The 25,514-nt window shown below is 39.1% G+C and overlaps 4 protein-coding genes and 6 long non-coding RNA genes across 14 annotated transcripts; 3 read left to right on the top strand and 7 right to left on the bottom strand.

Annotated features, from left to right (window-relative positions):
- Positions 1-2,844: 2,844 nt before the first annotated feature.
- On the bottom strand, positions 2,845-4,991 carry LOC124194401. Its single transcript, XM_046588578.1, has 3 exons — positions 4,760-4,991; positions 3,812-4,683; positions 2,845-3,750 (listed from the first exon to the last, which is right to left on the bottom strand). Exons 1-3 carry the CDS (start codon positions 4,787-4,789, stop codon positions 2,925-2,927), a joined length of 1,728 nt encoding a protein of 575 aa, XP_046444534.1. The 5' UTR covers positions 4,790-4,991; the 3' UTR covers positions 2,845-2,924.
- A 951-nt stretch (positions 4,992-5,942) lies between these two features.
- Positions 5,943-7,560, bottom strand: LOC124194404. The gene is made up of 4 exons (XM_046588585.1): positions 7,325-7,560; positions 6,788-7,211; positions 6,555-6,706; positions 5,943-6,477 (listed from the first exon to the last, which is right to left on the bottom strand). Exons 2-4 carry the CDS (start codon positions 6,887-6,889, stop codon positions 6,222-6,224), a joined length of 510 nt encoding a protein of 169 aa, XP_046444541.1. The 5' UTR covers positions 6,890-7,211; positions 7,325-7,560; the 3' UTR covers positions 5,943-6,221.
- Positions 7,561-7,903: 343 nt separating this feature from the next.
- LOC124194838 lies at positions 7,904-8,582 on the bottom strand. The gene is made up of 3 exons (XM_046589221.1): positions 8,368-8,582; positions 8,177-8,283; positions 7,904-8,000 (listed from the first exon to the last, which is right to left on the bottom strand). The coding sequence occupies exons 1-3, from the start codon at positions 8,512-8,514 to the stop codon at positions 7,904-7,906; spliced, it is 351 nt and encodes a 116-aa protein (XP_046445177.1). The 5' UTR covers positions 8,515-8,582.
- A 3,929-nt stretch (positions 8,583-12,511) lies between these two features.
- Positions 12,512-12,737, top strand: LOC124194399. The gene is made up of 2 exons (XR_006874774.1): positions 12,512-12,575; positions 12,637-12,737. It is a non-coding gene; the product is annotated as an uncharacterized LOC124194399 (long non-coding RNA).
- Positions 12,738-12,934: 197 nt separating this feature from the next.
- On the top strand, positions 12,935-14,992 carry LOC124194398. Its single transcript, XM_046588576.1, has 3 exons — positions 12,935-12,989; positions 13,090-13,408; positions 14,537-14,992. Exons 1-3 carry the CDS (start codon positions 12,986-12,988, stop codon positions 14,805-14,807), a joined length of 594 nt encoding a protein of 197 aa, XP_046444532.1. The 5' UTR covers positions 12,935-12,985; the 3' UTR covers positions 14,808-14,992.
- A 559-nt stretch (positions 14,993-15,551) lies between these two features.
- LOC124194397 lies at positions 15,552-16,515 on the bottom strand. The gene is made up of 3 exons (XR_006874773.1): positions 16,302-16,515; positions 16,097-16,241; positions 15,552-15,876 (listed from the first exon to the last, which is right to left on the bottom strand). It is a non-coding gene; the product is annotated as an uncharacterized LOC124194397 (long non-coding RNA).
- An 815-nt stretch (positions 16,516-17,330) lies between these two features.
- LOC124194396 lies at positions 17,331-17,775 on the bottom strand. Its single transcript, XR_006874772.1, has 2 exons — positions 17,456-17,775; positions 17,331-17,396 (listed from the first exon to the last, which is right to left on the bottom strand). It is a non-coding gene; the product is annotated as an uncharacterized LOC124194396 (long non-coding RNA).
- Positions 17,776-18,234: 459 nt separating this feature from the next.
- Positions 18,235-19,585, top strand: LOC124194395. Of its 3 annotated transcripts, XR_006874770.1 has the most exons (5): positions 18,249-18,443; positions 18,488-18,596; positions 18,650-19,041; positions 19,122-19,334; positions 19,396-19,585. It is a non-coding gene; the product is annotated as an uncharacterized LOC124194395 (long non-coding RNA). The 3 variants fall into 3 exon arrangements; XR_006874768.1 differs by having other exon boundaries at positions 18,235-18,343; positions 18,396-19,041; XR_006874769.1 differs by having other exon boundaries at positions 18,488-19,041.
- Positions 18,717-23,420, bottom strand: LOC124194394. Of its 3 annotated transcripts, XR_006874767.1 has the most exons (9): positions 23,296-23,404; positions 22,875-23,131; positions 22,452-22,771; positions 22,033-22,347; positions 21,305-21,828; positions 20,643-21,205; positions 20,460-20,567; positions 18,869-20,367; positions 18,717-18,799 (listed from the first exon to the last, which is right to left on the bottom strand). It is a non-coding gene; the product is annotated as an uncharacterized LOC124194394 (long non-coding RNA). The 3 variants fall into 3 exon arrangements; XR_006874766.1 differs by lacking the exon at positions 22,875-23,131 and having other exon boundaries at positions 23,296-23,420; XR_006874765.1 differs by lacking the exon at positions 23,296-23,404 and having other exon boundaries at positions 22,875-23,283.
- A 472-nt stretch (positions 23,421-23,892) lies between these two features.
- Positions 23,893-24,701, bottom strand: LOC124194393. The gene is made up of 3 exons (XR_006874764.1): positions 24,427-24,701; positions 24,229-24,345; positions 23,893-24,037 (listed from the first exon to the last, which is right to left on the bottom strand). It is a non-coding gene; the product is annotated as an uncharacterized LOC124194393 (long non-coding RNA).
- Positions 24,702-25,514: the final 813 nt, after the last annotated feature.

The following is a 25,514-nucleotide window of genomic DNA, read 5'->3' as shown; positions in this document are numbered from 1 at the left end:
GTGCATCCAACAGCTAAAACAGCAAATGCCCCTGTCAGATTGGCCAAAGATATTCGCGTCAGTTGCTTTTTCTCCTTCTTCTTGACGTTCCTATTGTCATTTTTATCATTCAAGCAAGGCCTAGTATTCGGTTCAAACCAAGTCTGCCACAGCGAAATCAATCCCATTTCATGAAGCCGTAAGGTCCTGTGGAAAAGCGTATAAAGTGTGAGATCGATCAAAAATTGTTATTCAACACTTATACCCTGTTATACCCTTGATTGAATTTCTCTCGGTAACGACTGGTTTTAGCCATACCCCAGCCGTATCCTAGATTTCCATTATCACTTTTTGCAGCTATAGTAAGTTTGCACTGCCCTGTTCGACGGTAATCTTCTTGAATAGCAGCTTTTAAAGTCACTTCACCCTGTCAAATAATTATTAATCTTTAATCAATTGCCAAGCTAGCATGCAAGGGTAATAATTTACGTCCAAAAAAGCATATTGAGGCGGTAAAGATTTAACGTGTTCGACGCATTGCCGTGTGGAATTACACCGCGAATTAGAATGAGCGCGCAACTTGTCACCCAACGTTTTGTAAAATTTGCTTTCGGCCGTCTGTAATTTAACGACTGAATTACAATCACGCTAAAATTAAATCAATATTTCAAATTTACGCGAACGTACGGAAAGAAAAATATCGGGGCCTAATCCTTTATTGACGACTAAAAGAACATTTGACTCGGTGGCATCTTCAAAAGAAGTTAAAAGCGGTAGAGCGCGACCAGTTTGCATGACGTAAGATATTAGAGTTCCGTTGTAGACGTTGAGGAGTACCAGAATCAAGAAACACCAAGCCCCGACCACCATACGTATGGGGGTGAACTTGTTTGATATGTATCCACCTGTAAAGGAAACATGTGGTTAACATTGAAGAACAGTTTATTTTCATCATGTATGATAATTAGCTTATTCGAAATACGTTGTACCTTGATTCAGTAATGTACCCAATACGTAAATGCAGATGTTTTCTGTCACGCCGACATTAGTAGAATTTTCAGCGATTTGTGGGAGTAGACTGTTTGTTTTAAGGAATCGATTGAAACACGACAAAGTGACGATCACGGATGCGGTAGCTATCATTAACGCTATCCAAACCTTACAATAGAAATGCATTTTTTAAAACTAAACTAATAATATTTGTATGAATTTTCCGAAATAACAGACCCAGAATTGAAATGGTTTGATGACGGCGTCAATGTTATTTTTCGATACCTCGGGCATGGGAATGATAAAGGCTATCGGTGTATAGAGCCAAGGATGGACGAAATTCAATCGCTGCGAACGAACTGGCGTTGGCTGGATGACAGCGATAATGACGTCGCATTCCTAGGAGTAAAAAAAAATCGAGAATGAAATATCTAGTGCACTACGTACATATGGTTTTAGCGTTATTCCTCTATTTGCGTACTCCTCTAACAGCGTAGCCAATAATGCCAGGTTTATTCGGTCCTCCGTCTTCAAGAGTCTGTATTGGACGTGGAGGGGCATTGATGTCTAGAATCGAGTAGCTGCAATAGAGTTGCATTGTATGAGAGTTGCATGGCACACACAAAAATCTTGGTAATTTGAGCTAAATATATTTTTTACAGGTCGAGACGTTCGAGATTCTTATTAGGATTGTCCCGTTTTTAATGTGCACGTACTTAAATTTGTATCGATGAGACAACCAGTCCAGTATGTTAGGAGAAACGCCTTCCATGCCAACTAAGTAGCCAGTCGCATTTCTTTGGATCTTTGATGATACAGGATACTTAAAAAAAAGAGATAAAAAAGCTGCGTTTAATTTTACAATCGTTGTTTTAGACAACTATTTCATACTTCTGTTGCGATAATCACAAGATGGTCTTGATTCAATGGAGACGCTTCCATCAACACCGTAGGTGGTGGGGAGTAATCAACTGATTGAGAAGGCTGGCTTACAAAGACGATGATGCTAGTTACCAGGCATAGAATCTCCATGAATTAGTCTTATCACGCAAAAGAATTAAAACAATTTTTGTTTCCAACAAACTTGCACTCTCAGTAAAAGCACAGCGAAGATTGATTTCACGTCAGTGTTGCTATTCACATTATATACGATAGGTACTGTACGTATCATCATATATGTAGGTGCTCTCTGCTCCGAATCCAAATTGGGATGTGTGTCAGCATATAGTAAACAAGGTCATTAAGTTTCTTCCTAAACAACGATGGTTTGAAATTATATCAATTTCGTGCTGTGCTTTCTGTAGCAAAGCTTTAGCTTTCTATGCAGGACTATGACACATTATTTTACATTATTGAACACATTTCCCGGAGCCTGTGCAGGGAAAAAAATGCCATGAAATGGATCAATCACAGAAATAGTGTATTGTGTAGTTTATTTTTAAACAGTCGACCCATTCTTTTTGCTTATCGATTCGTTGATTTTCAATAACCAACAACAGAAAATGACAAAATGATGGTAATTTGCTGAGTCGTTTGTTATTTTCAGTTATACTCACCATATGTATTTTGAACTAGAAGCGAAGTTGCGGGACGATGTCCGAGTGTTCCGTGTTTGAAATTGATAATAGGGGACACTGACTTGCTGCAAGATAGATTCCTAGTCCCACTAGATGTATTGGATATTTTTGAAAAAGAAATTGATTTCCCTTATAAAATTGAAAATAATCATACAGTTCAGTAGGTCATTCAACATTTCACTCAACGATGGACGACATAGAACAGGTTTTTTTTTATGTTTATCGGCCCCGCATTTTTTTCTAATACCAAAACCGATGATTATTTTTCCCTGTAAAAAATTACTCTGTGCATAATGCATAACTTCATCCGTGATATATTTCCCCTACGAACAAATCAATGCGTTTTAAATTGCGACACAAATGCGACAAAGGCAACTCTTAAGCAACCATGGGTAAAAACGAAAATAAATCTTGATGACTGCGGTCGCGATGCCTAACCTGGTTTTCGCACAGGTATTTTAAAGTTTCTATTTGGTATTTATCGGCGGCTATGAAGAGCTTGGGATCACAGGCGGATACTCGCAGCAATCCAGTGTAGACGAAATAGAGGATTTTTTCAAAGGTAGGTGAATCGAGGTCATCCAGCGCCACACGTTTGCTACCCGATTCGCTCATACCTTTTGAGTTGAATAAATCCCTGAAGACGGTAGATCGGGCGGCCATCAAGGCCTGGTGGGCTTTGAAAGTTCGTCCACCGACCATGAATTCAACATCGGTCAAACGGCCGTCAATCGCAGATGACCACAGATTGTCTGCATAGTTGATATCTCTTGACTGATAAGAATAATTTCCAACGTTTTTACAAGAAACATCGATCATGAAAATTATGGTAAAAGGAGCTTGTAGAGAATTTGGAAGATCGACCGAGAAAATAGCCATGGCCGGCTCGCGATTAGCCACCTTTTTCCACTGGCTGGCGGGAATCCGTTTGCTGTTCGAGGTTTTACCGTCGATTGAAGATTTCGTCTTGATAACAATTACAATATCGATCACATCCAGTCCACCTTCGAGCCACTGTTTGCTGAAGATAAACAATGCGGGATTCTGCTTGCCTTCTTCTAACTCGCATCCGGACCGGAAGCAGACTTGAAACGCCTCTTGGTGATTGAAGTTGACGACTCTAATCAATTTGTCCTCTGGCAAGTGACTAATATCCCAGGAAAAACGGATTTCGGTAGAGTCGGGTTGGATGCTAATTTCTGATCTGTAAACGAGAAGAGGTATTATTTATTTGCTTTAAAACTTTTGATCTAATTTTATACTACTTTGGCCACAGGTCGATCTCGAAAGGTTCCCCCATGCCAGTCGGAGTTGTTGGAGGTTTCGTCGACATGAAATGCTCGGGAAAGGTCTTGGTCGTCAACTTTTCTAGGTCTGTCAGACACAATTGTTTGAGTGTCTCCACTCCATACTTGTCGGCCAACGACAACAGCTGATCACAAACCGTCGTTTTGAAATGAAGCAACATCAATCTCCCAGTATAAATAAACTGGAGAAAGCACTTGAAAGTTTCCGGATCCAAATCATCTGACAAGCGGATGCTGTCAGTATTACCGAATTCGGCGGCTAGGCGAGAACTTCGTGCACAGATGATATACTTGTGGGCGTTGAAGACCTTTTCGCCGATGGAAAATTTCAAATCGGTCCAGCAACCATTTTGAGCGTAATACCAGAGCTGATCGTCTAAAAGTTTATCGTACTGTTGGTGGACGTAAGTGTCTACGACACCTTCAAGGTAGACTCGGCAAGTAAAACGGCAAACACTCTCTAAATCCCTAAAATTTTCGGTGAATAGATCCAATTTGCTGGCCCGCTTTTCAGAGTTCTTTCTCTTCATTAACTGAGGTTTTCCGTCGTTGCATGTCAGTCGGACCAGTGCCACTCTCAAGCCAAGGTGATGCAAATTTAATATTGTAAGTGATAATGTTGCAACGTCTTCGTTGTACCGGAGACCGAATTGGAAAGTTTGAGGAAACCGTTGGCAATTCATCCAGCCGGAAAGAACACCGACACCTTTACGAACGTTTTCTACTTGCCAGTTCAAATTCAACTCGAGAGCTTTGAACGAGGCAATTAGAGGGATCTTATCGTTCGGCTTCTTCATTGTCAATTCACGTTTCTCAGCAGCTTGAGCCATCTAATCGAATGAACGGATCCAGAATAAACACAATGGAATTTTTCTAATTGATTAGGAGTGAGCACAGAATAAATACCTGGTATCTTAAGAGCTCCTTGCTGTCCATTTTACAATAAACTGAGAACAGATGACGGAAGTGAAGAACAGGATTTTTGTTATGTCTGCTTGCGTTGAACGATACCTGTAACTAATACGGCCTGTGGCTTGAATGTGATGTGAAGAAGAAAAAAGAAGGATCCCGCAAAGTAATCCGCAACACGGCGCCACTAAAGTATTTTCTTGGTTTTAACTTTTGAGCTAATTTTTGTGGAAATGGTTTATTTTGTTTTTTACTTAAATGTATTGAAAGTTATGTGTGTCGTCTGGACTGGACAAAAAAAACAAACAATTCAAACGTTTTTGGTGGGAAGTAGAGGGCGGGTAGCCTGTTAATTGCACCTTTGGCAAGGACGATTTTTGCCAACCCTTCCTTATTCTCGTTCAAATTTCAGAACAAAACTGACAGAACCGTTTATTTCGCTGACAAGGGAGGAACTGCGTTTCTTCACGTCCTTGAATGTTTTGTCTGTGTGTGTTTTTTTTTTAATTATGCGATCTGTGTCAAAGTATTTGCAGCAGTGACTATTTTGTTTTTTCTTCTGTGTAATATGATGGGGGGGGGGGGGGGTAACGTGTGAAAGGCGTGTGTAGATGGCGGGACACAACGTACAACTGGACCTGGAACTATTTTATTTGTTTTGTATTCGTGACTGCTTTTCGGTAAGTCGTGATTAACTTATTTATAATTCAATAGGCCCTTGTCTACTTAGCAGCTCCATTCGCGCTCAAAACTCAAACTCGAAGTACCGGTAGTGTCAGAAGTATTTTGAACTTTCTCAAAGGGGACGTTTTGGATCAATTTGTCCCGTGCGCAAGGCGTAGCAATTATCTCAACAATGATAAATTGTAGCGTCTCATTTAGTTTACATCCTGTGCTTCCGTGGCATGGACTCTTAGTTACCCATGTTACAATAACAAAATTTGAGTTTGACGATGATTTATTTCTCTCCATTTATTTCGTGAGACCATTTACAACTAAATAAGTGAAATTCGGCAAGACCATTGCTTGCACTCTAAATTCACGAATAAATGTCCAATTGAAACACGTATTTTTCATGAATAAATAAAAACAATCAGTAGTTGGAATCTAAAAAAAAAGCAAACCTATCGGAGTAAAACTAAAAAGATAAAATATTTAGACGCGTAGAGTGACTGAGTGAGTGACACTTCAATTAATCTCGGTTGTCGATTTCTCGAATTTTTCGGTCGGAGGGCTTGTTGATTTCCTATTGCATTTTTCTCATTGCGTGTTAACATTGACGTTATATTATAATTGTATAAAGAATTAAGCACGGAAATTTGTGATTTATGAAGTAAAGTTTTTATGCGTGCGGAGTATCGGAGTAATAGTTACACTAGTCTAAATAGCTTAATTAGCCTTGTACGAATTAATGTATCAGGGCGTGTACTACGTATGTCTTTCCTTTTCGGGTTGAAATTCAATTCCCCAAAGTACAGTTATTTTTTCCATGGGAAATTATCAATTCTCCTAAGAAAGTTAGGATGGACAAGGCACATCCAATAGCTAAAACAGCAAATGCCCCTGTCAAATTGGTCAAAGATAATCGAACCAGGGACTTTTCCTTGCTCTTGTTTTCACCACCATTTTTCCTGTCGTCATAGCAAGGCTTAGAATTTGGCTCATACCAGTTCTGCCACAAAGATAGTAATCCTAATTCAAAAAGACGTGCGGTTCTGCGAAAAAAAAAAAAAAAAAATATATGATACTCATCGCAATAACACAATAGAATATTCACAATACTAGAAATTACCCTCGATTGAATTCCTCCAGATAAGGGCTGTTTTTTGCTAGTCCCCAACCGGCGGCCTGCTTCATAAATGGGTCTTCTCCAGCTATAGTCAGTTTGCACTGCCGCGTTTCCATGTAATCCTTTCTTATGGCGGCTTTTAATCCTACTACAGACTGCTCATCAACAATATTTTGTTGTTAAAATATATAAGTTGATGCGCATACTATTTGTAATAAAAGGATGAATTCTCTTACACTTAGATACACGTGTTGAGCCGGTAAAGATTTTACCAGATCGACGCATTGCTGGGTTGCGAGACATCTCGAATTGGGATGTGCTGCCAATTTGTCCTTCATTGCCTTGTACAATCCTTGTTGTGCCGACTGCAAATTATTCAAACTCAAAATTTATAAATATGTAATTGCACCATTCCTTTTTTAAAGCATCAAAATCGTACCGAAATCACAATATCGGCGCCGAGTCCTTTATCGAGAACCGGGATGATATTAGAATCATACGCTGCGTCATAGCACGAAGTGATGAGCGGTTGTGGTCGACCCGTTTCCGTTACGTAGGAAATGAGAACTCCGTTGTAGACATTGAGCATAACCAGTGTCAGAAGACACCAGGCTCCTACCACCAGTCGGATCGGAGTAAATTTGCTTGGCATGTATCCACCTATAATAACGAAAATTAAGACGACTTGATTTTGTATTCATATTAACTTACAATCATCTTTGCCTTTTACTTGAAATATTAGCTTGGAATTAAGATCTTGAAGGAATTTTTACCTTGATTCAAAAGTGTTCCCACTACGTACATGCTAATGTTTTCTATCACCCCAACTGTGGGAAGTATTGCGGTGTTCTTCTCTTTAATGACGGATCGATCCTTCGATTGAAACAATCGATTGAAACACGATAGGGTAGCAATGACGGACGTCGTAGCCAAAATTAACGCCATCCAAACCTGACATCGTTACAGAATGCACACGGGGAGCATGATTATAAGAAAATTGGGAAAAGGGAAGAAAAGTCCAAGGTTCACGATGAAAATCGATAGGCAATACAAATTTAATTGTTATCAATAACGAACCCAGAATTGAAATGGTTTGACGACGGCGTCAACGTTATTCTGTGAAACCTCAGGCATTGGGATAATAAAGGCCATCGACGTGTGCATCCATGGGTGTACGAGTTCTACAAGACGTAAACGTTCCGATGTTTGCCGCATGACTGCGAGAATGACATCGCATTCCTAAATATAAAAGCGTATTGCAATGAAGCAACTTTGAGAAGAGCTGGACATTATTGATTTCGTCGTTTATTGTGTTTTCCCGCATTTATCGGATGGGATTTTTACTATATTGGTCATTTACTTACTCCCCTAGTTGCGTAACTAATTATTCCGGGTAATTTCGGTCCTCCATCCTCAAGGGTAGTTACATTGACGTCAAGAAGAGAGTAGCTAAAATAATTGAACCATAACTCAATATATAAAAGGTAACGCGTTATCTTAAAACGGTATTCCAATGTTCTGTGGTCGTAATATCAATTAATCGATTACACGAATAAAAATAATAATAACACACCGTATAGATCAAAATAGAAATTAGGTATTGTTCTTTAATTTGTTTTACTCACTCAAATTGGTATCGACGAGATAGCCATTCTAAAATCAGAGATGAAACGCCGTTTATTTGAATCACGTGACCAGTCGCATTCCTTTGAATCTTTAGTGATACCGGATACTTTCTCGCCAATTAAAATTAAAATTTTTTTACTTTTACAAAGAAATGTTATCTTGCATGTTTATTTTTGTTATTATTGCCTACCTCTGAAATGAGAGCAACAAGATGTTTCTTGCTGAATTCTGACAACTTTTTCACCATTGCCATGGTAGAATCAGTGGTCGATGACGAAAGTTGACAAACAAAGCAGATGCAATAAGTTACCAGCAATTTCACCCAAAGTTTAGCCATCACTGAAACGGTAAAATGGGTAACCGCTATTGCCAACTGCAAACTGGGTTTTATAGCAAGCAAACAAGCTGTCGTTATATCGTGTAAGCTGGTAACTTCAAATCTATAAGCCGACCGTAGTACTAAAAGTACATCGTTTATTCGTTTATGGGAATTTTTCTGTTAGATTGACGCAGTGCCGTAGACTTACTGTATGCGGTTGGGCAGAGTATTCTTTTTGACCAAACTGTTAGAGTATAAGCATTTTGAACTTGTTCGAATAATTATTGAAGTATAAATATAAACTGTGTGATTTGATCCCCTTATGATATACTTGTAAGAGAAAGAGCGATCAAACTGTGACTGACGTCTGCAGTGAAGAAGCAACCGGACGTATACTGCCTTCGTGTACTAACTGTACTACGCCTCTTCTTGGAAATGTAGGTCCACGACCAATTATTCATGTTGAAGGACAAATATACCTCCGGAGTTGAGGTTGTAGCTATTGGATTATATAGACGACTGCTGAAGCCGCGGATGCGCGGGATTTGAGAGGAGACATTTCAGCTACTTGAAGAATCACCTCGATATTTCATGCCGTACTGGCGTACTGCGCGTTACAAATCCACAGTGTGTAACAAATTTTCAAAACACGTACAGTACATGCCTCAGATTTTCTACGAATACGCAAAAGGAAATCGTTAATCGCGTAAGATCGAAAAATTGAAGAAATCAAACGTGGTTGTCATAGAGATCTCTTCTTCGTTGTTTCCACTTTCTTGCGCTTTAAGAATAGTTTGTGAGCTTTTGAAGCAATTGTTGAGTAGATCAATTGGAATAATTTGGACTATTTGGAAAAATTGAAATTTGAAATTTTGTTTTGTTGAATAAGTCTTTCCCAACCCCAAATTTCACGAGAAATTCTGAAATCTAGTTCATTTCAGCTCGATAGTTGAGGTGCTATAGCATATTTCCGGTGCAGTTCCGGTACAAAATTTCCCGAAGAGATATAGGGCGAGGCATTTTGGAGTGGAGGAAAAAAAAGTGGTATATGAGTAAAACGTGGTAAAACGCAGGTTACAAATTTCTAATTCGGGGAAGAATTCGAGATTAACAACTGTAGATAAAAATGTTTTGAAACCGTTTACGTCGGCAAGCATTATTACTTTTTGTAAGAAAAGCTAAATATAAAAATGATAAAAGAAATAAACGGCAGCTACAGCTACAATTTCACTACTTCAACTTTGAAAAAAAAAAAAACACTGCAGACGACAAAACAAAAATAAGCGTAAACGTGCCGGCTCTACGCGCTATTGCTCCAAGTGCGAGTCGACTGGATTTGCTAGGAAGATGGTTTCAGATTCAAAACTTCTTTTACATTGACTTCATTCCCTGTTGTTTGCAGCCAAGAAATTGTCCGATATGTAAGAACGGCAAACCCAGGAACTGAATTGATCAAGCCCACGATTTTCCTTCTACTTCTTTTTGCTATGCTGACTCATGGCACCATTATTGCTCATCACAAAAGACTGAGGGACTCGTGCTCTTGGTAAGCTTATTTACCTTTAAATTTGCAGTGATGGTTAACATGTTACATTCTCTTGTTATTTAAGTGAGGGTTGTAGCTAGGAGGATAGTGAGTTTGGGTGCTTGGTTAATGAGGTTGATGCTCTTAGGATCCCGTCTTTTTGTTTCAATCCAAATCAAACTCAACAAGGTACTGCTGTTATAGAAATTCTTTATTTTGTGTGTAGATTTTAATATATATTATCATGAAGCCCCACTTTGTGAGATTTAGTTAGTCGTTGTTAGTTTTCATTATATAATGCACACAGACATCATGGGAAGAGTTCTAGACAACATGGAGGGGCAATTGGACATGTGGAAGGAGTAAGAATCGAACCTGGGGCCTTTGTAATCAACACGTAGTTACCATGGTTACCATAACCATTATACCATTTTCGCTCATCGTTTTGAGTGACCTTCGGAAGTTGATCATATTCTTAATTAAGAATATTTATTTCTTAAGAAGAAACCTGTTAAGAGTTATGGAATGTTTAGTTTAATGAAGGGTCGTATCAGAAACTAAGTGGTACAACCTAGATTTTTCACGCTGGAGTCCCTAGTTCAATTACTGGCGCAGGCTGTTGTAGGTTGCATCATGTGTCAAATGACACAATACACCAATGCCTGACACATCACATCACCATTGTGTGTCGTAGGAGGATATAGGAATAGGAGGACATAGGAACGTTGTAGAGGCATTGTTTAAATTCACTTATCCGAACAGAATTGAGAAAAATAATTATTCTAAGAAGTATAATTTCCGCTAACTCTTGACTTGAATTCCATAGAAATGACGATTGGCAACAGCCGTTTTGAAGTGCGTCAATTTCCTATAAAATTAGATGCTATGGCTATTTTGAAACGATACTCAACATCACAAAGATGTGATGCTCTTCATCAGTATTGCTACACACTCGCCAGAAATATTCAGTTGGTTTGTTTCTTTTTCCTTTCCAGAATCCCATGTTGTTTCTCCAGCAATCGGGCAAGATATTAAATTTTCTTCATTTTTAAAGGGAGATGTTCTGGAGATTCTTGGCTTTGCGTCGATCACACTCACGTCTGGTACGAATGGTGTGTGACAAAACCTCTTTCCAGTGCAGTTCAGTGTTCACAATCAGTCGGATCGCACGATACTGGCCTCTAAACGTAACTAAAGGACAAAGTATTGTTATAATTATGATTCCACTCCTGTCTAGTTCACTGATGTTCCTCATGGGACTGAGTACAGGGATTGTTCCAGTATTAACATTTTGGCAGGTATTGAGAACTTAATGACCGAGTAAAGAGGTTTCTAACAAGGCTCAACTGTGTACACATCATGAAATGAATGTGTATTGATCGTGTGTTTGAAACTTAGATAGATTGGAGTGGAATATTTTCAAAAAAACCGACTGTCCTTCAACGATTTGAAATGGAAGATTTATTCATTCACCGAAGAAACGAGTTAAATGACTCAAATGTCAATTGGTATAAAGTGAGTTTTAAGCCTTAATCATTTGGTATTAATTTTGATATTGGTTCTTGTAGACCCATTCCAATCCCCCGCAACGTAAATCTGCAGAAGGAAAGGCGCGTAATACTTGCCATGCAGTGGTGTAGAGGTTGGGTAAGGACGGGATGTGTTATATAAACCATTTGGTATTCATTTTGATATTGGTTTTTGTAGACCCATCCCAAGCAACGACAACCTGCACGTGGCTGTGGAAAGGCACGTAAAACTTGTCATGCAGAGGTTGGGTGAGGACGGGATGTGTTACATAACCATTTGGTATTCATTTTGAAATTGGTTGTTGTAGACCCATCCCCAGCAACGTCAACCTGAAAAAGGAAAGGGCAGTCCGTCTGTCCTTCACATTCGAAGGTCACGGAGATCATTACGAAAAACTTCTCATCCAGTGGTGTAGAGGTTGGGTGAGAAAGGGACGTGTTTCATCATTATCAAACAGGTACAATACCCGCAAGGCTTAAGAGGTGAGGGTGATCAAAAAATCGTATAAAAAGGAGAGAGAAAAGGCCAGAGACATCAGTCGAGTGAGCATCTCCGACACGGCAACAACTGCTGTGCCCTATCTGTCACCATCAGCCTTCTTCACCGTATTGCCAGTTCGCATCCATGGGTAAATATTCTGTTTGTTTTTTTTTACACTGAGATTGGTATCAATCCTACTTTTTTCTTGATGTATGAATGTATTTAATATTTATGTTTGAATTTATTTACTGTCTAGTTAATAAGGCGTCGTATGCTGTTGGGTGTTGTATCGTTGATGGCTGGGTCGACCGATGGTGTACCGATGTCTCCTGGGTATGGCGGAAGCCAAACCGCAACGCCGCCGCCTTGCTACCCAAGAGCAACTAACGCAACGACCAGTTCCTGCACCGAGGTCTCCAAGTACTACACCACTAAAGCACCGGAGTTTTATACCACAACTTACGCTGCCCCGATTTACTACACCACCAAGGCGACGGAGCAGGACTAGGCATACTGCCCCATCCTACTACACCGAGGCTCCCAAGTATTACTCTGTTCTCAGATACTTATTCCACCGATTTTCCTAAATACTACTCTGTTCCCAGCTGCTACACCAAGGCTCTCGCTGATTACTTCACAGAAACGGTCGAGTTCTACTCCGAAGCGGCAAAGTACTTCTCTGCCCCGATCTACACAACCACAACTGAGGCGGCCAAGGATGACGCAGTTCCGACTTGCTACACCGAAGTTGCTCTTTCGTGTTACGTTGAACAGAAATACTACACTGATGCTCCAGTTCACTACACTACAACCTACGCTGCCCCGAGCTACTACACCTACGTCCCGAAGCATTACTGTGCGTAAAAGGAGTCTAGAAAAAAAGAAGTCGTGTCCGAACTGCAGTGCCCCATCTGTCACCAACTGCGTTCCTCATCGTGTAACCAATTCGCAATCATGGGTAAATATTTTTATTTTTACATTGAGTTTTGTATAAATTATAATTTTTCTATTTATGTGTGTTAATATTTAATATTAATGTTAATTTATTTAATGTTTAGTATGGCGTTGTTCTCCTGTTGGATGTTGTATCGTTGATGGCTGGGTCGACCGCTGGTGTAGTGATCTCTCCTTGGTATGGTGGAAACCGAACTGCAACGCCGCCGCCTTTTTCTACACAACTTACGCAACGACCAGTTCCTGCACCGAGGTCTTCAAGTGCTTCACTACTAAAGCACCGGAATTTTATACCAGAACTTACGCTGCCCCAATCTACTACACTGACGCCTTGAAGTATTACTCTGCCCCGAGTTACTACACCACCAAGGCGACGGAGCAGGACTACGCATGCTGCCCATTCTACCACACCGAGGCTGCCAAGTATTACTCTGTTCTCAGCTACTATTTGCACCGATTTTCCTAAATACTACTCTATTCCCAGCTGCTACACCGAGGCTCCCGCTGATTACTCCACCAAAGCGGTCGAATACTACACCGAAGCGGCAAAGTACTTCTCTGCCCCGATCTACACAACCACAACTGAGGCGGCCAAGGATGACGCAGTTCCGACTTGCTACACCGAAGCTGCTCTTTCGTACTACGTTGAACAGAAATACTACACTGATGCTCCAGTTCACTACACCACGACCTACGCTACACCGCAGCCCCGAAGCACTACATCGAAGAAGCCGCCTATTACACAACAACGTATGCTGCCTAGTTTACTACACCGAGGCTCCCAAGTACTACATCACTAAGGCACCGGAATTCTACACGTCTATGTATGCTGCCCCTTCCTACTACACCGAGGCGCCGCATTACTACAACACTGAAGCTCTTAAGTACTACACTACAACCTACGCTGCCCCGAGCTACTACACCTACGTCCCGAAGTATTACTGTGCGTAAAAGGAGTCGTCAGAAAAAAAAGAAGTCGGTCCCCGAACTGCAGTGCCCTATCTGTCATCAACTGCATTCCTCATCTTGTAAACGATTCGCCATTATGGGTAAATATTCTTATTTTTACATTGAGTTGTGTATCAATTCTGTTTTTTTTTTTCTATTTGTTAATATGCCTGTTAATATAAAGTATTAATGTTTAAATTTATTTAGTGTTTAGATATATATGGCGTCGTGCTCCTATTGTGTCTATTGTTCGTTGATTGGTGGGTCGACCGCTGGTGTAGCGATGTATCCTTGGTAAGGCGGAAACCAAACCGCAACGCCGCCGCCTTCCTACACAACTTACACAACGACCAGTTCCTGCACCGAGGTCTTCAAGTACTACACCACTAAAGCACCGGAGTTTTATACCACAACTTACGCTGCCCCGAGCCACTACACTAAAGCCCTGAAGTATTACTCTGCCCTGAGTTACTACACCATCTAGGCGATGGAGTGCTACATGACTACGTATGCTGCCCATTCTACTACACCGAGGCTCCCAAGTATTACTCTGTTCTCAGCTACTTATTGCACCTATTTTCCTAAGTACTACTCTGTTACCAGGTGCTACACCGAGGCTCCCGCTGATTACTCCACCGAAGCGACAAAGTACTTCTCTGCCCTGATCTACACAACCACAACTGAGGCGGACAAGTATTACGCAGTCCCGAGTTGCTACCCAAAAGCAGCCCTTTCGTGCTACGTTGAACAGAAATACTACACTGATGGTCCAGTCTACTACACCACGACCTACGCTACACCTAGCTACAACACGGCAGCCCCCAAGTACTACACCGAAGAAGCCGCCTATTACACAACTACGTACGCTGCCTAGTTTACTACATCGAGGAATTTAAGTATTACCCTGCTCCAAACTACTACCAAACTGAGGTTCATATTTATTGCAATTCTCCCGATTATGTCACCACTACTCACGCTGCTCTGACCTTTACACCGAAGTTCTGAAGTATTTCTCTGGATTTGTTGAAAGATTGCTGGAATACAAAATTGATTGATAAATCACAAGTGCATGTCTCTATTTTCTCCTCAAGTACCTTTCCTGCTGCTGATATTGCATGATGTGAGAAAATATTTCTGAGTGCTATGTAAACTTACAAATAATTGATCTTGCAAAATACAACAATAAAAATTCAAACTCATGTTCTATATTTCAATAATATTCAAACTTTCCTTTTATGAATAATTATTTTCTATCATTAAAATTCAAGTCCAACAACCAATATTTTTTTGAAAAAATCAAAGTCCACCACCTAATTATTTCTGCTAAGTCCAGACTTTTGTTTTTGAAAAAAAATTTAAAAAAATTCCCCTTACACGAAGTTTCTAAAAAATTTTTGCGAAAATTTTATTCGAATATTTTATTGCAACAAAATTTATTCTATTTGAATATTTTATTCATATCATACAAAATTTATTTTATAATATTTACATTCATTTATTTTTCCTGTGGCCCCCAGGGGGGGGGGGCCTGTCGCTTTCTCTACCGCGATAATAACATGATGCAAGTTATATGCAAGTTATTATTTGTTTGGCGCAGAAAGCTTGTTTAATCTAGCAGTTCTCGACTGTGTCAAACCTGATATTGATCAGGTTGCCTCAGTCGTATACTGCATGATTGAATGAAAACTCGAAAGACAACACATCAAACTTTTAAGTCAGCACACAGTTAACACAGAGAAATTTCATGGCATGGATGAAAACAACAACACAAAAATTTTCAAGTCAGGAACCCAGATGGAACAGCTCAGCTACAACAGCACAGCAACTTCTGGATTACACTGCAACCACATGCTGCATACAATGGTTCAATCTGTCTTCGTCACACCTTTCACCATTTGGCTGCAACAAGGTAACCAACAGTGTTGAAGAAGTGTTTGTTATACCTATTTAAGAAAAGAAAATTATTTTCGAGAAACACAACTGTGTACACATGCATACTCATTATAACAAAAGAATGCAAAGAGTAACAGAAAACTACGCAGCCCAACAGAATGACTTTAATATCTGATTCAAATTTTCTATAGTAGCGGAGCAAATTGGTCTACTCTCTAGTCATGTTATCTAAAACTGTACTTTTGTAAGACATTTGATTAAAATAATTACTTTTTGCTGTTGCATGGGATGAGACGTACGCCTAAGAACGGGCAGCGAGACACACGAGGCACGCCATTTCGGAAATGTACTTGTACAGGCACTTCCAAGTCTGAGTTGAATGATTTGGCAAATTGGTTTCTACGTGCTAAATCACCTGTAAATTTCCACATCAACATTTTACATTCAATAACAATAGGAAATTAACAATAAATACCTTTTAATTTTCATCGTGAGAAACGTCACAACCAACAACCCATTTCCGCTGCGTCTTGGATCAAAATGGCCGATAAGCGTCCCTGAAGACACTCGCGCTACCTGGTGGACATCGTACAGCCCCTTATTCACTGCCACCTATTGACAGCCATTAGACCCCCAAATGACTGAACGCAACGGCTGGATTGCTTGCTTCGAGACAGCACGCAGCAGCACAATTAAATTCGACATCGCTTTCACTAGCTGGCACGAAATGAATCAAATGAGCATAAACACCAGATTACTCCAGCAGCTTTCCCTATGACACAGATACACAAAGTTTATAGTTAGCTTTTCACACTTTGTAACTCTTTCAACATAAAAATCTATAATATTAACAGAAAGTGTTGGGGGGGGGGGGGTCAAGACAAAAAATTAAACTTACAATTTTCTGAAGAAAAGAATGATTTTCCTGCCTGTGGCTGAAAGGCAACAGCACCAGTTATCTGTGTTAGAGTACGTACAGTGAGTCGAGTTCCAACTAACTTTGGCATGAAACAGTTAGTCATGTTGAATCTAAAGGAAATATGTCAATAAATATTCCAACATTCATCCAATAAACCAAAAGTTAATGGCTACCTACTGCTTGTGTTTAACATTAAGAAAAATACAACACATGTTGGTATAACATGGTAAACAAACATGTCCTCAATGGGGTAGTGACTTACCTAAAAGAATAATTAAACTTAAACATTAGATAGACATCAGTGCAGAACAATACTTCAAAGACATATTAGACTGCAACAAAGAAACTTTGGTGACATGACAAGTAAACTTACACACTAAACTACCAATCAGTTATCCAAGGTTCTCTAGAAGATGGAATGAGAGATTGGTCCATGCTGGGGTTGGTGATCTAGCAAGTCCAATAGAATCTGTCGATAATTATTATGAATCCTAATAAAAGATGAGAGCAATATATATTTCAGCAATACTTGATTAAGCTAGTGTTGCTTGTTACCTGTCATTTGGATGACATTTCAGTAGGATGACTAGGATCCCAGGATTTGCAACACAATAGTTGACAGTAGGCTGCATGCCCCTTTCACATTTTCTCCTTGAAATGAATGAGAAATATTAAGGTTATTAAACACATGTACGGAAAAGAATATATACCTAACAAATTGCACACAAAATATATCCAATTTACCAACGAATTCATTGGTAATTTTTGAAGAAAATAGCTGTAGCTGAACTGTTGACAACGAGCCGCCATAAGCACATATCAACACAATATTCTTTCACGCCATCTATTAGACGCGTAAAATACTCACTACTCACTATCTAAAGGACCGGCTTTAGATAGTCACAAAAGTAATCAAGAAGACCATTTCTGTTTGCTTAAACTGGCAAGGAGTCTTTAGAATTATGCAGGGAACAAAGCTCACTTGCTAGTTTTATGCAAATTTTCCGGAAGTATACCGGAAGTAAGCGATAGCGCCTAAACCATTGAGCTGCCGACCAAATAAACCAAATATTCGTGATCTCCATGAAATTTGGGGTCGATTAGATGTGATTTAGACGAAATCCATATTTTGGCCAAAATCGAGAATTTTCCTGAACTATAGTTCAGGAAAATTTTCAAAACCGGAAGTACGAAAACGTACAAAACAAAACATGAACTTTACCACAAATTTGACGAGGATCACGAATATGTGGTTATTTTGTGCGTCGAATGAATATTTACTGAACTACTGACTGAAATAAGAAAACCGGAAGTAGAATAAAAAATACCCATAATTAAAAATCTAACAACCGAGCTTTGTTGCTGAAAAAGAATCTGACAGTTTGCACAAAAAATTTTTTTGAGGTAGCATTGAGAAATCTCTACAGAGATGTGCAAAGTAAACGTAACTAAACTGATTCTGACAGGTAAAAAATGATCAAAGGGCTATGCCGTCTAGCGTCAGAAAGGAGAAACGTTTGAAAGTAAAATAAAATGTCCGCTGTAGCTCGATGACACTCAAATACTCAATTGAAAGAACTGGAAAAAAACTAAAAAAGGTAACAAATAACTTTGATACTCACATAATATTCTTCATGCAAATTTCATCAGAAAAGCCACCACGCAGCATCACACATCACAAAAGACGAAATCCCCAAGGTGATACTGAACGCCACTTCAACTTCTACACGAAGGCACTCAAGAGTCAAGACAGATATCTGTTCATGTTGTCTGCAAGTGATTCCAGACGTTTCAGCACCTGGGCTGTGCTGGACAGTGGATTGCTGATAGGGAAAACACTCAGTTCATAAGGTAAACCAGCCAGTTATTCAGAATGTGTTTCTATTAATTGTGGACACTACTAGGCTACATACTACAAGGCAACAGCAAACATTAAGTCAATCACAAATTATGGTGAAGATGAAAAATCCTTTCCACACTACCCTATCTGACAACAACAGCATGTTCCTGGTTCGTTCGATCATCACTCGTCTAGGCGTCTAGGGACTGGGCATCTAATTAAATTATTAATCACCTGTATCACCCTTTTAGCTTTATTCCTGTCATTCTGCACTTTACCTTACCTGTGATAAATCTTTATTTTCTTCTGTAGGTTACAATGGCAGTTGATAATTGGAGAGCAGCATTGGAATGTGACAGCTTGCCTGGCTTCGTCTGGTCCTAAGTTACACAATACAAAATACATCATCATATGATACTTACAAAAATCTAAACAAATTTAGATTAGGAATTTTAGGTAAGTTGGACTGTTTTTAATTAATAGATAACACAACATATAGCTAATGGTTCTTGTTGCTTTCTGACTTAATGTTTCAGCTTAAATTTCAGCTGAAGTTTTCATGTGACTTAGGTGCTTGTGACCATAGAAATCAAGTTATCCAATCCACTAACCCAAGCTATGTGCCTACGTCTTCCAAAGCTAAATAGTTCCTACTGTCATTTAATTTCTATGATAATATTTCAGGTTGACTTCCCCTGTCAAATTGTGGTAAATTTTCAAGATTCCTTTCCTACATTGATAGATTTGAGGTATTACTTGCTGTTGCTATATATTACTTGAAATTTAAAACTAAATATTTTCGCCTTTCAGAGTGAGATACTCACCACCGTTATAGTTTGGAAACTGACAGTACTAACCAACGCTCCCGGTGTGCACTTGTCACCCATTGGGGTAGGAGAAGGAAGAGGAGGGTGATGGTCGAGTCGAATGAGGACTTGGTTGATTTGATGAAAATTTTTGTAGCATCATGAGATTGAAAAAAAATGTTTATGATTAGTTATACCTTAGTTAAAATGGCTATTGCACTTTTTGCACAGTTTTCTGCTTTGTCCAGGTAACTATCTGATATTATCAATTAACATTAGGCATCTTAATAATTAATTAATTGTGATTTTAGAAATTAAATAATAAAATAAGCAAGCATAATATACATTTAGTAATTGTGTAATGTATTTAGAAAGGGAACAGAATTTAACAGGAAAAGTTAAAAACAAGAGAAACATTTACTAAGTTTTAAAGCATACAATACAGTATTAAACTATTAATATTTTTTCCAAATTTCTTCCTTATTACAATAAATCTTCATGTCATTTTCGTCCATATTTCTTCATCCAAATTTTCTTAAAAATTTTAGGAAGACAACAACCAACAGCAGCATGACGCCACAGTTTAAACAATAAATAATTTGAACATAAATGCAATAATATCTGACATGATTAAAAGAAAGGAGAGCTGATTCACAATTCCATGTAGAACACTGAAAATTTACCCTTTACGCGATGAAGAATGCAGTTGGTGACAAATAATGCACGGCAGTTGTTTCCGTATCGGAGATGATAATCGACTGATTATTTCACCTTTTCTCTCCTGTGGTACAATTTTTAATACTCTGAAGACTTGTTGGTGTAGTAAGCTGGAGCAGCGATGGTTGATGTTGTTATTAATAGTTGGTTAATGTTGAGTAATAAGACGAAAATACTGTGCTTTCATATCCGCCATACCCAGTTGTCGACCGAACCATCAATGATTCAACACCAAACTGCAGCATGACGCCATACTTTACTAGACAATAAATAATTTGAACATATACTCAATAACCGGCATATAATTTGAAAAAAGTTAATTCACATCTCCATGTAAAAAAAAAAATTTACCCATGATTGCAAACTGCTGGTGATACGACGAAGAATGCAGTTGATGACACATAGTGCACAGCAGATGTTGTCGTGTTGCAGATTTTCGCCTTTCTCTCCTTTTATCGACTAGACAATAAATAATTTAAATATTCAAAGTTGTATTTTTCTACTCAGGGGCACTGGTAGAAGCTATGAGAATACTTAGGTTCCTCGATGTAGTAAACTGGAGCAGCGTACGTTGTGTAAAATTCGACCTTTCCGGTGTAGTCCTTGGAGGCTTCAATATAAAAGTTAAATGTAGCGTAGGTTGTACTAAACTGGAGTCTCGGTGTAGTATTTTAGTTCAACGTAGTAAGAAGAAGCAGCTGTGTAGTGATTCGGGGCTACGAAGTACTCCGCCGCCTCAGTGGTGATTGTGTAGCTCTGGGCTGTTTAGTAATTAGGCACTTCGGCGTAACATTCAGCCGATTTGGTGGTGTAGTAAGTTGGAGCCACGACGTAGTAACTGAAGCAGAGTAATACTTGGGAGTCTCAGTGTAGTCGGTTGGGGCAGCACACGTAGTCGTCTAGTATTCAGGTGCCTTGGTGGTGTAGTGCTTAGGAGACACGGTGTAGTGAGCTGAGGCAAGGTAGGTTGCAGTGTAGTATTCCAGGGTCTTAGTGAAGTACTCGGGCTCGGGGCAGAATAATACTTCGATGACTCCGTGTTCTAGTACTTGAGGTCAACAATCAACAGCAGAACGACGCCACACGGCCACAGTTTACTAGAAAAAAAAATAATTTGAACATAAATAGCCAGTAACTGGACTATAATAAAAAAAGGAAGTTGGTTCACAACCCCAAGTAAATAACAGATTATTTACCCATGATTGCTTATTGGTGATACGACGAAGAATGCAGTTGATGACAAATAATGCACAGCAGTTCTTATCGTGTCGGAACTGATCACTCGAATAATGATTTCACCTTTTCTCTTCTGCGATACAACTTGTAATATTCTGAAGGTAGTGGTGTAGTAATTTAGAGCCTTGGTGTACTAAGCTGGAGCAGCGTTGGTTGATGTAGAGTATTAAGACGGCAATGTGATGTGATGTGCTTTGATTTCCACCATACTCAGGAGACATCGGTACACCAATTATCGAACCAGCCATCAACGATTCAACACCCAACAGCAGCATGACGCCATAGTTTACAAGACATTAAACAATTTGAACATGTATCCAATAACTAGCATATGATAAAATAAAGTTGATTCACAACTTCATGTAGAAAACAGAAAATTTACCAATGATTGCAAACTGGTGATACGACAAAGAATGCAGGTGATGACAAATAGTGCACAGCAGTTGTCGAATCGGAGATGATCACTCGAATGATTTCCCCTTTCCTTTAAAAAAAATAATGCTAAATTTAAACAACCAAATGATTTTTTGAGAAAAACTATACAAGCGTTTTTGTAAATACATGATTGATTTTGACTTGTCGTATTGTTGAGTTGTCACTTAACCAATACAATATTAATGAAACCATGAATTTTCTTACCCTGTTAACATTAGGAGTCTCAATTAAAATAAATCCGTACTATTCATACCTTGGTGGTGTAGTACTTGGAAGCTATGGTGTAGTGAGCTTGGGCAACGTAGGTTTTTGTGTAGTACGCCAGGGCCCTAGTGAAAGACTCGGCATCGGGGCAGAAAAATACTTCGAGGCTTCGGTGTAATAGTTCGGGGCAGCATAAGTAGTGGTTAGTCTTGGTGGTGCAGTATTTGGACGCTTCACCTTAGTAGTCAGCAGCTTTAAATGGTGATGCAGCTCGGGGCAGCATAAGTTGTAGTGTAATATTCTGAAGCCTCGGTGGTGTAGTATTTGAGGACAACAACCAACAGCAGCACGACGCCACAGTTTACTAAACAATAAATAATTTGAACTTAAATATGCAATAAAACTGACATAATAAAAAAAAAAAGAAAGAGTTGATTCACAATTCCATGCAGAAAACTGCTAATTTACCGCTATATACGATGAAGAATACAGTTGGTGAAAAATAGTTCACGACAGTTGCTGTCGTGTCGGAGATAATCACTTGACTGATTATTTCGCCTTTTCTATCCTGCAATACAACTTGTAATACTCTAAAGCCTTGGTGTTATGGTGTAGTACTTTGGGGCCTTGGTGTAGTAAGCTGGAACGGCGTTGGTTGATGCTGAGAAATAAGATAGTAGTGTTGTGCTTTGATATCCGCCATACCAAGGAGACATCGGTAAATCAGTGGTCGACCCAACGGAGATGATCACTCGACTGACTTTCGCCTTTTCTCTCCTTTTTTACAACTAGACAATAAACAATTTAAACATTAATATTTAATACCTGGCATATTAAGAATAAGAAAAACAATAGAAATTGATACAAAAATACAAGTAATAGAATATTTACTAATGATCGCGAACTAATGACACAATGAAGAATGTAATTGGTGACAAATAGTGCACAGCAGTTGATGCCGTATCGGGGATGCTCACTCAACTGATTTCGAAAGCCTTTTCTCCCTCCTTTTCAACGATTTTTTATAATACTGAACCACCTCTTAAGCCTTGCGGCTATTGTACCTGCTTGATGATGATGCAACACGTGTCATTCTCACCCAGCCTCTACACCACCGTATGACGGTTTTCCGTAATGTTCCCCGCGATCTTCAACCAAATTCATATGAAATTATACTGATCGATTGGTATTTCATTATTGATTGTCTAATCACGTTATTGATAAATCTATATTAAATATTAACTAGCATATTAACAAATAGTAAAAAGTAGCATTCATACAAACTCCATATAAAACATTGAATATTATTTACCCATGATTGCGAATTGGTTGTACGATGAGATGAAGGAGGCAGATGGTGACAGATAGCGAACAGCAGTTGTTGCCGTGTCGGAGATGCTCCCTCGACTGATGTCTCTGGCCTTTTCTCTCTCCTTTTTATACGATTTTTTGATCACCCTCACCTCTTAAGCCTTGCGGGTATTGTACCTATTTGATAATGATGAAACACGTACCTTTCTCACCCAACCTCTCCGCCGTCGCATGATACGTTTTACGTAATGATCTCCGTGACCTTCGAGCATGAAGAAAATGCAAACTGGCCTTTTCTTCTTTAGGTTGGCGTTGCTGGGGATGGGTCTACAACAACAAATATCAAAATGAATATCAAATGGCTGAGCCTTGCGGCTATTATACCTGCTTGATAATGATGAAACAAGTACCTATCTCACCCAACCTCTACACCACCGCATTGACACTTTTTACGTAATGATCTCCGTGACCTTCGACGGTGATGGAAATGCAAACTGGCCCTTCCTTCTTCAGGTTGACGTTGCTGGGGATGGGTCTACAACAACGAATATCAAAATGAATACCAAATGGCTGAGCCTTCCGGCTATTGTACCTGCTTGATAATCAACACGTCCAGTTCTCACCCAACCTCTACACCACCACATTGACAGTTTTACACGTAATGTTCCCCGCGAACCTCACCCCAAGCTGGCCGGCCCGTCTACAGGTTGAACTGAACTCAATGGTACTGGTTACAATGGTAACTAAAAAAAAAAAATTAATGAACACTGCATCAGTTGGAACATTTTTAAAATATACAGCTAAATTTAATTTTAAACATTTTAAACGGTCTCAAGTAATGTACGAGTGTACGACTCTTTAGCACACATATACGTAGACTAAAATGTTAGCAATATACTAACCTACTTGATTTATCTTACAAGTACATTATTACCATCTCAAATTTCCTGTTCACATCATATTTTTGTCTTGCAATATAGTAGGGACCCTCTCAAAGTCAAAGGAGCATCTTCATGACACGGTAGCGATCACGTGGGGAAAGGCAAAAGATCTTCGGCATGTTTTCACAAAATAAATTTAAGTAGATTAAAATGGATCTTTCAAAAAGTTAAAACTCCCACGATTCACCTACATGCCTTAGAATTGTTCACTTTCGATTAAGCTTGGTCGAATGGCGTGGAAATACCTCATCACTTTTAAAGTGTAAAAGCAAAAAACACCGTCATGACGCAGAAGCTGCAGCACAAATTTATACGCAATATTCAGGAATTTGTTGTGAAAACTGGGAATATCCAGGATCAGCGAACGGCGAACCTGATAAGACATCAGACACAATAATAACCATAATAACAAGGAATAATTATAATACACAATCATTCTTAAGTTATACAGACTTAAAACTTAAAAATCAAACTGAAGTACTAAGATATACTGGTTTTTAAGTGTACCTAAGATGCAATACTTAAATGAGATCTTGAGATGACAGCAGATAAGCTTCTTGCACACGTTATGTAGAATACTAGAATCGACTAGAATACAAAGATGGGTGTAAGTATCAACTATGGTGATTAGATTATGAAAGTTACAGATTCACCTACATATATTTTGTGAATATTAATTTGGTCAATAAAAAAAGTTAAAAGCAGCAGGAAAGAACTTTTGGTATTTGTTGTTTGTTCAACACCTCTCGATCCCAGTCCCATCTGTGACTGACTCACTGACAGACTTTAAATAGGACGGCAAGACACAAGTTCAATTAAATCCACATTTTCATGATGATGACTCGAACTCGAACGACTTGAAAACCTTTGTAGGCCTACAGAATCCCTACGGTAAATTAGTGGATTTTAAACTTGGTATTGCAATACTTCTTTATACTTGCTTTCGAATTGATTCCACACAGTTTCATTTTATGTATCTCGAAACGAAAGCAATTCAGTACTTACTCTTTTGGACACAAACGACAAGCCTTGAACATCTCACCTTTTTATCGATTTTTAAGCTTCTTGAAATTCTAAAGAAAACTCACATTTGAATTTTGAACTAAATCTAAATGATACGCAGACGATAGAAGAGGCCAAGAGGGAGTAATAATATTGGAGCAGTCTAACATCCTGCGTTGCCATCAAATTTGTGTCCAAAATGGCCAATCAGCGTACAGCATCTTTAAAACGCTGTACGCTGATTGGGCCATTTTGAATGTAGAACAGTAAGGATTTT

This window comes from Daphnia pulex, chromosome 5 (genome assembly GCF_021134715.1).
Source record: "Daphnia pulex isolate KAP4 chromosome 5, ASM2113471v1".
NCBI lineage: Eukaryota > Metazoa > Arthropoda > Branchiopoda > Diplostraca > Daphniidae > Daphnia > Daphnia pulex.
Note: the sequence above shows the minus strand (reverse complement) of the source record. Positions and strands in the feature narration are given on the sequence as shown.

What these genes read in the sequence shown, in the direction of transcription:
- LOC124194398 (XM_046588576.1), top strand. An exon ending in TACCACACCGAGGCTGCCAA is followed by an intron (nt 13,409 to 14,536) that starts GTATTACTCTGT and finishes CTCTGTTACCAG; the next exon opens with GTGCTACACCGAGGCTCCCG.
- LOC124194401 (XM_046588578.1), bottom strand. Translation starts at nt 4,789, where the DNA reads ATGGACAGCAAGGAGCTCTTAAGATACCAG. An exon ending in AGGAGCTCTTAAGATACCAG is followed by an intron (nt 4,684 to 4,759) that starts GTATTTATTCTG and finishes TCATTCGATTAG; the next exon opens with ATGGCTCAAGCTGCTGAGAA. An exon ending in GAGATCGACCTGTGGCCAAA is followed by an intron (nt 3,751 to 3,811) that starts GTAGTATAAAAT and finishes TCTCGTTTACAG; the next exon opens with ATCAGAAATTAGCATCCAAC.
- LOC124194404 (XM_046588585.1), bottom strand. Translation starts at nt 6,889, where the DNA reads ATGAAGGACAAATTGGCAGCACATCCCAATTCGAGATGTCTCGCAACC. An exon ending in CTCAACACGTGTATCTAAGT is followed by an intron (nt 6,707 to 6,787) that starts GTAAGAGAATTC and finishes GTTGATGAGCAG; the next exon opens with TCTGTAGTAGGATTAAAAGC. An exon ending in CTGGAGGAATTCAATCGAGG is followed by an intron (nt 6,478 to 6,554) that starts GTAATTTCTAGT and finishes TTTTTTTCGCAG; the next exon opens with AACCGCACGTCTTTTTGAAT.
- LOC124194838 (XM_046589221.1), bottom strand. Translation starts at nt 8,514, where the DNA reads ATGGCTAAACTTTGGGTGAAATTGCTGGTAACTTATTGCATCTGCTTT. An exon ending in TTGTTGCTCTCATTTCAGAG is followed by an intron (nt 8,284 to 8,367) that starts GTAGGCAATAAT and finishes TTGGCGAGAAAG; the next exon opens with TATCCGGTATCACTAAAGAT. An exon ending in TCTCGTCGATACCAATTTGA is followed by an intron (nt 8,001 to 8,176) that starts GTGAGTAAAACA and finishes CAATTATTTTAG; the next exon opens with CTACTCTCTTCTTGACGTCA.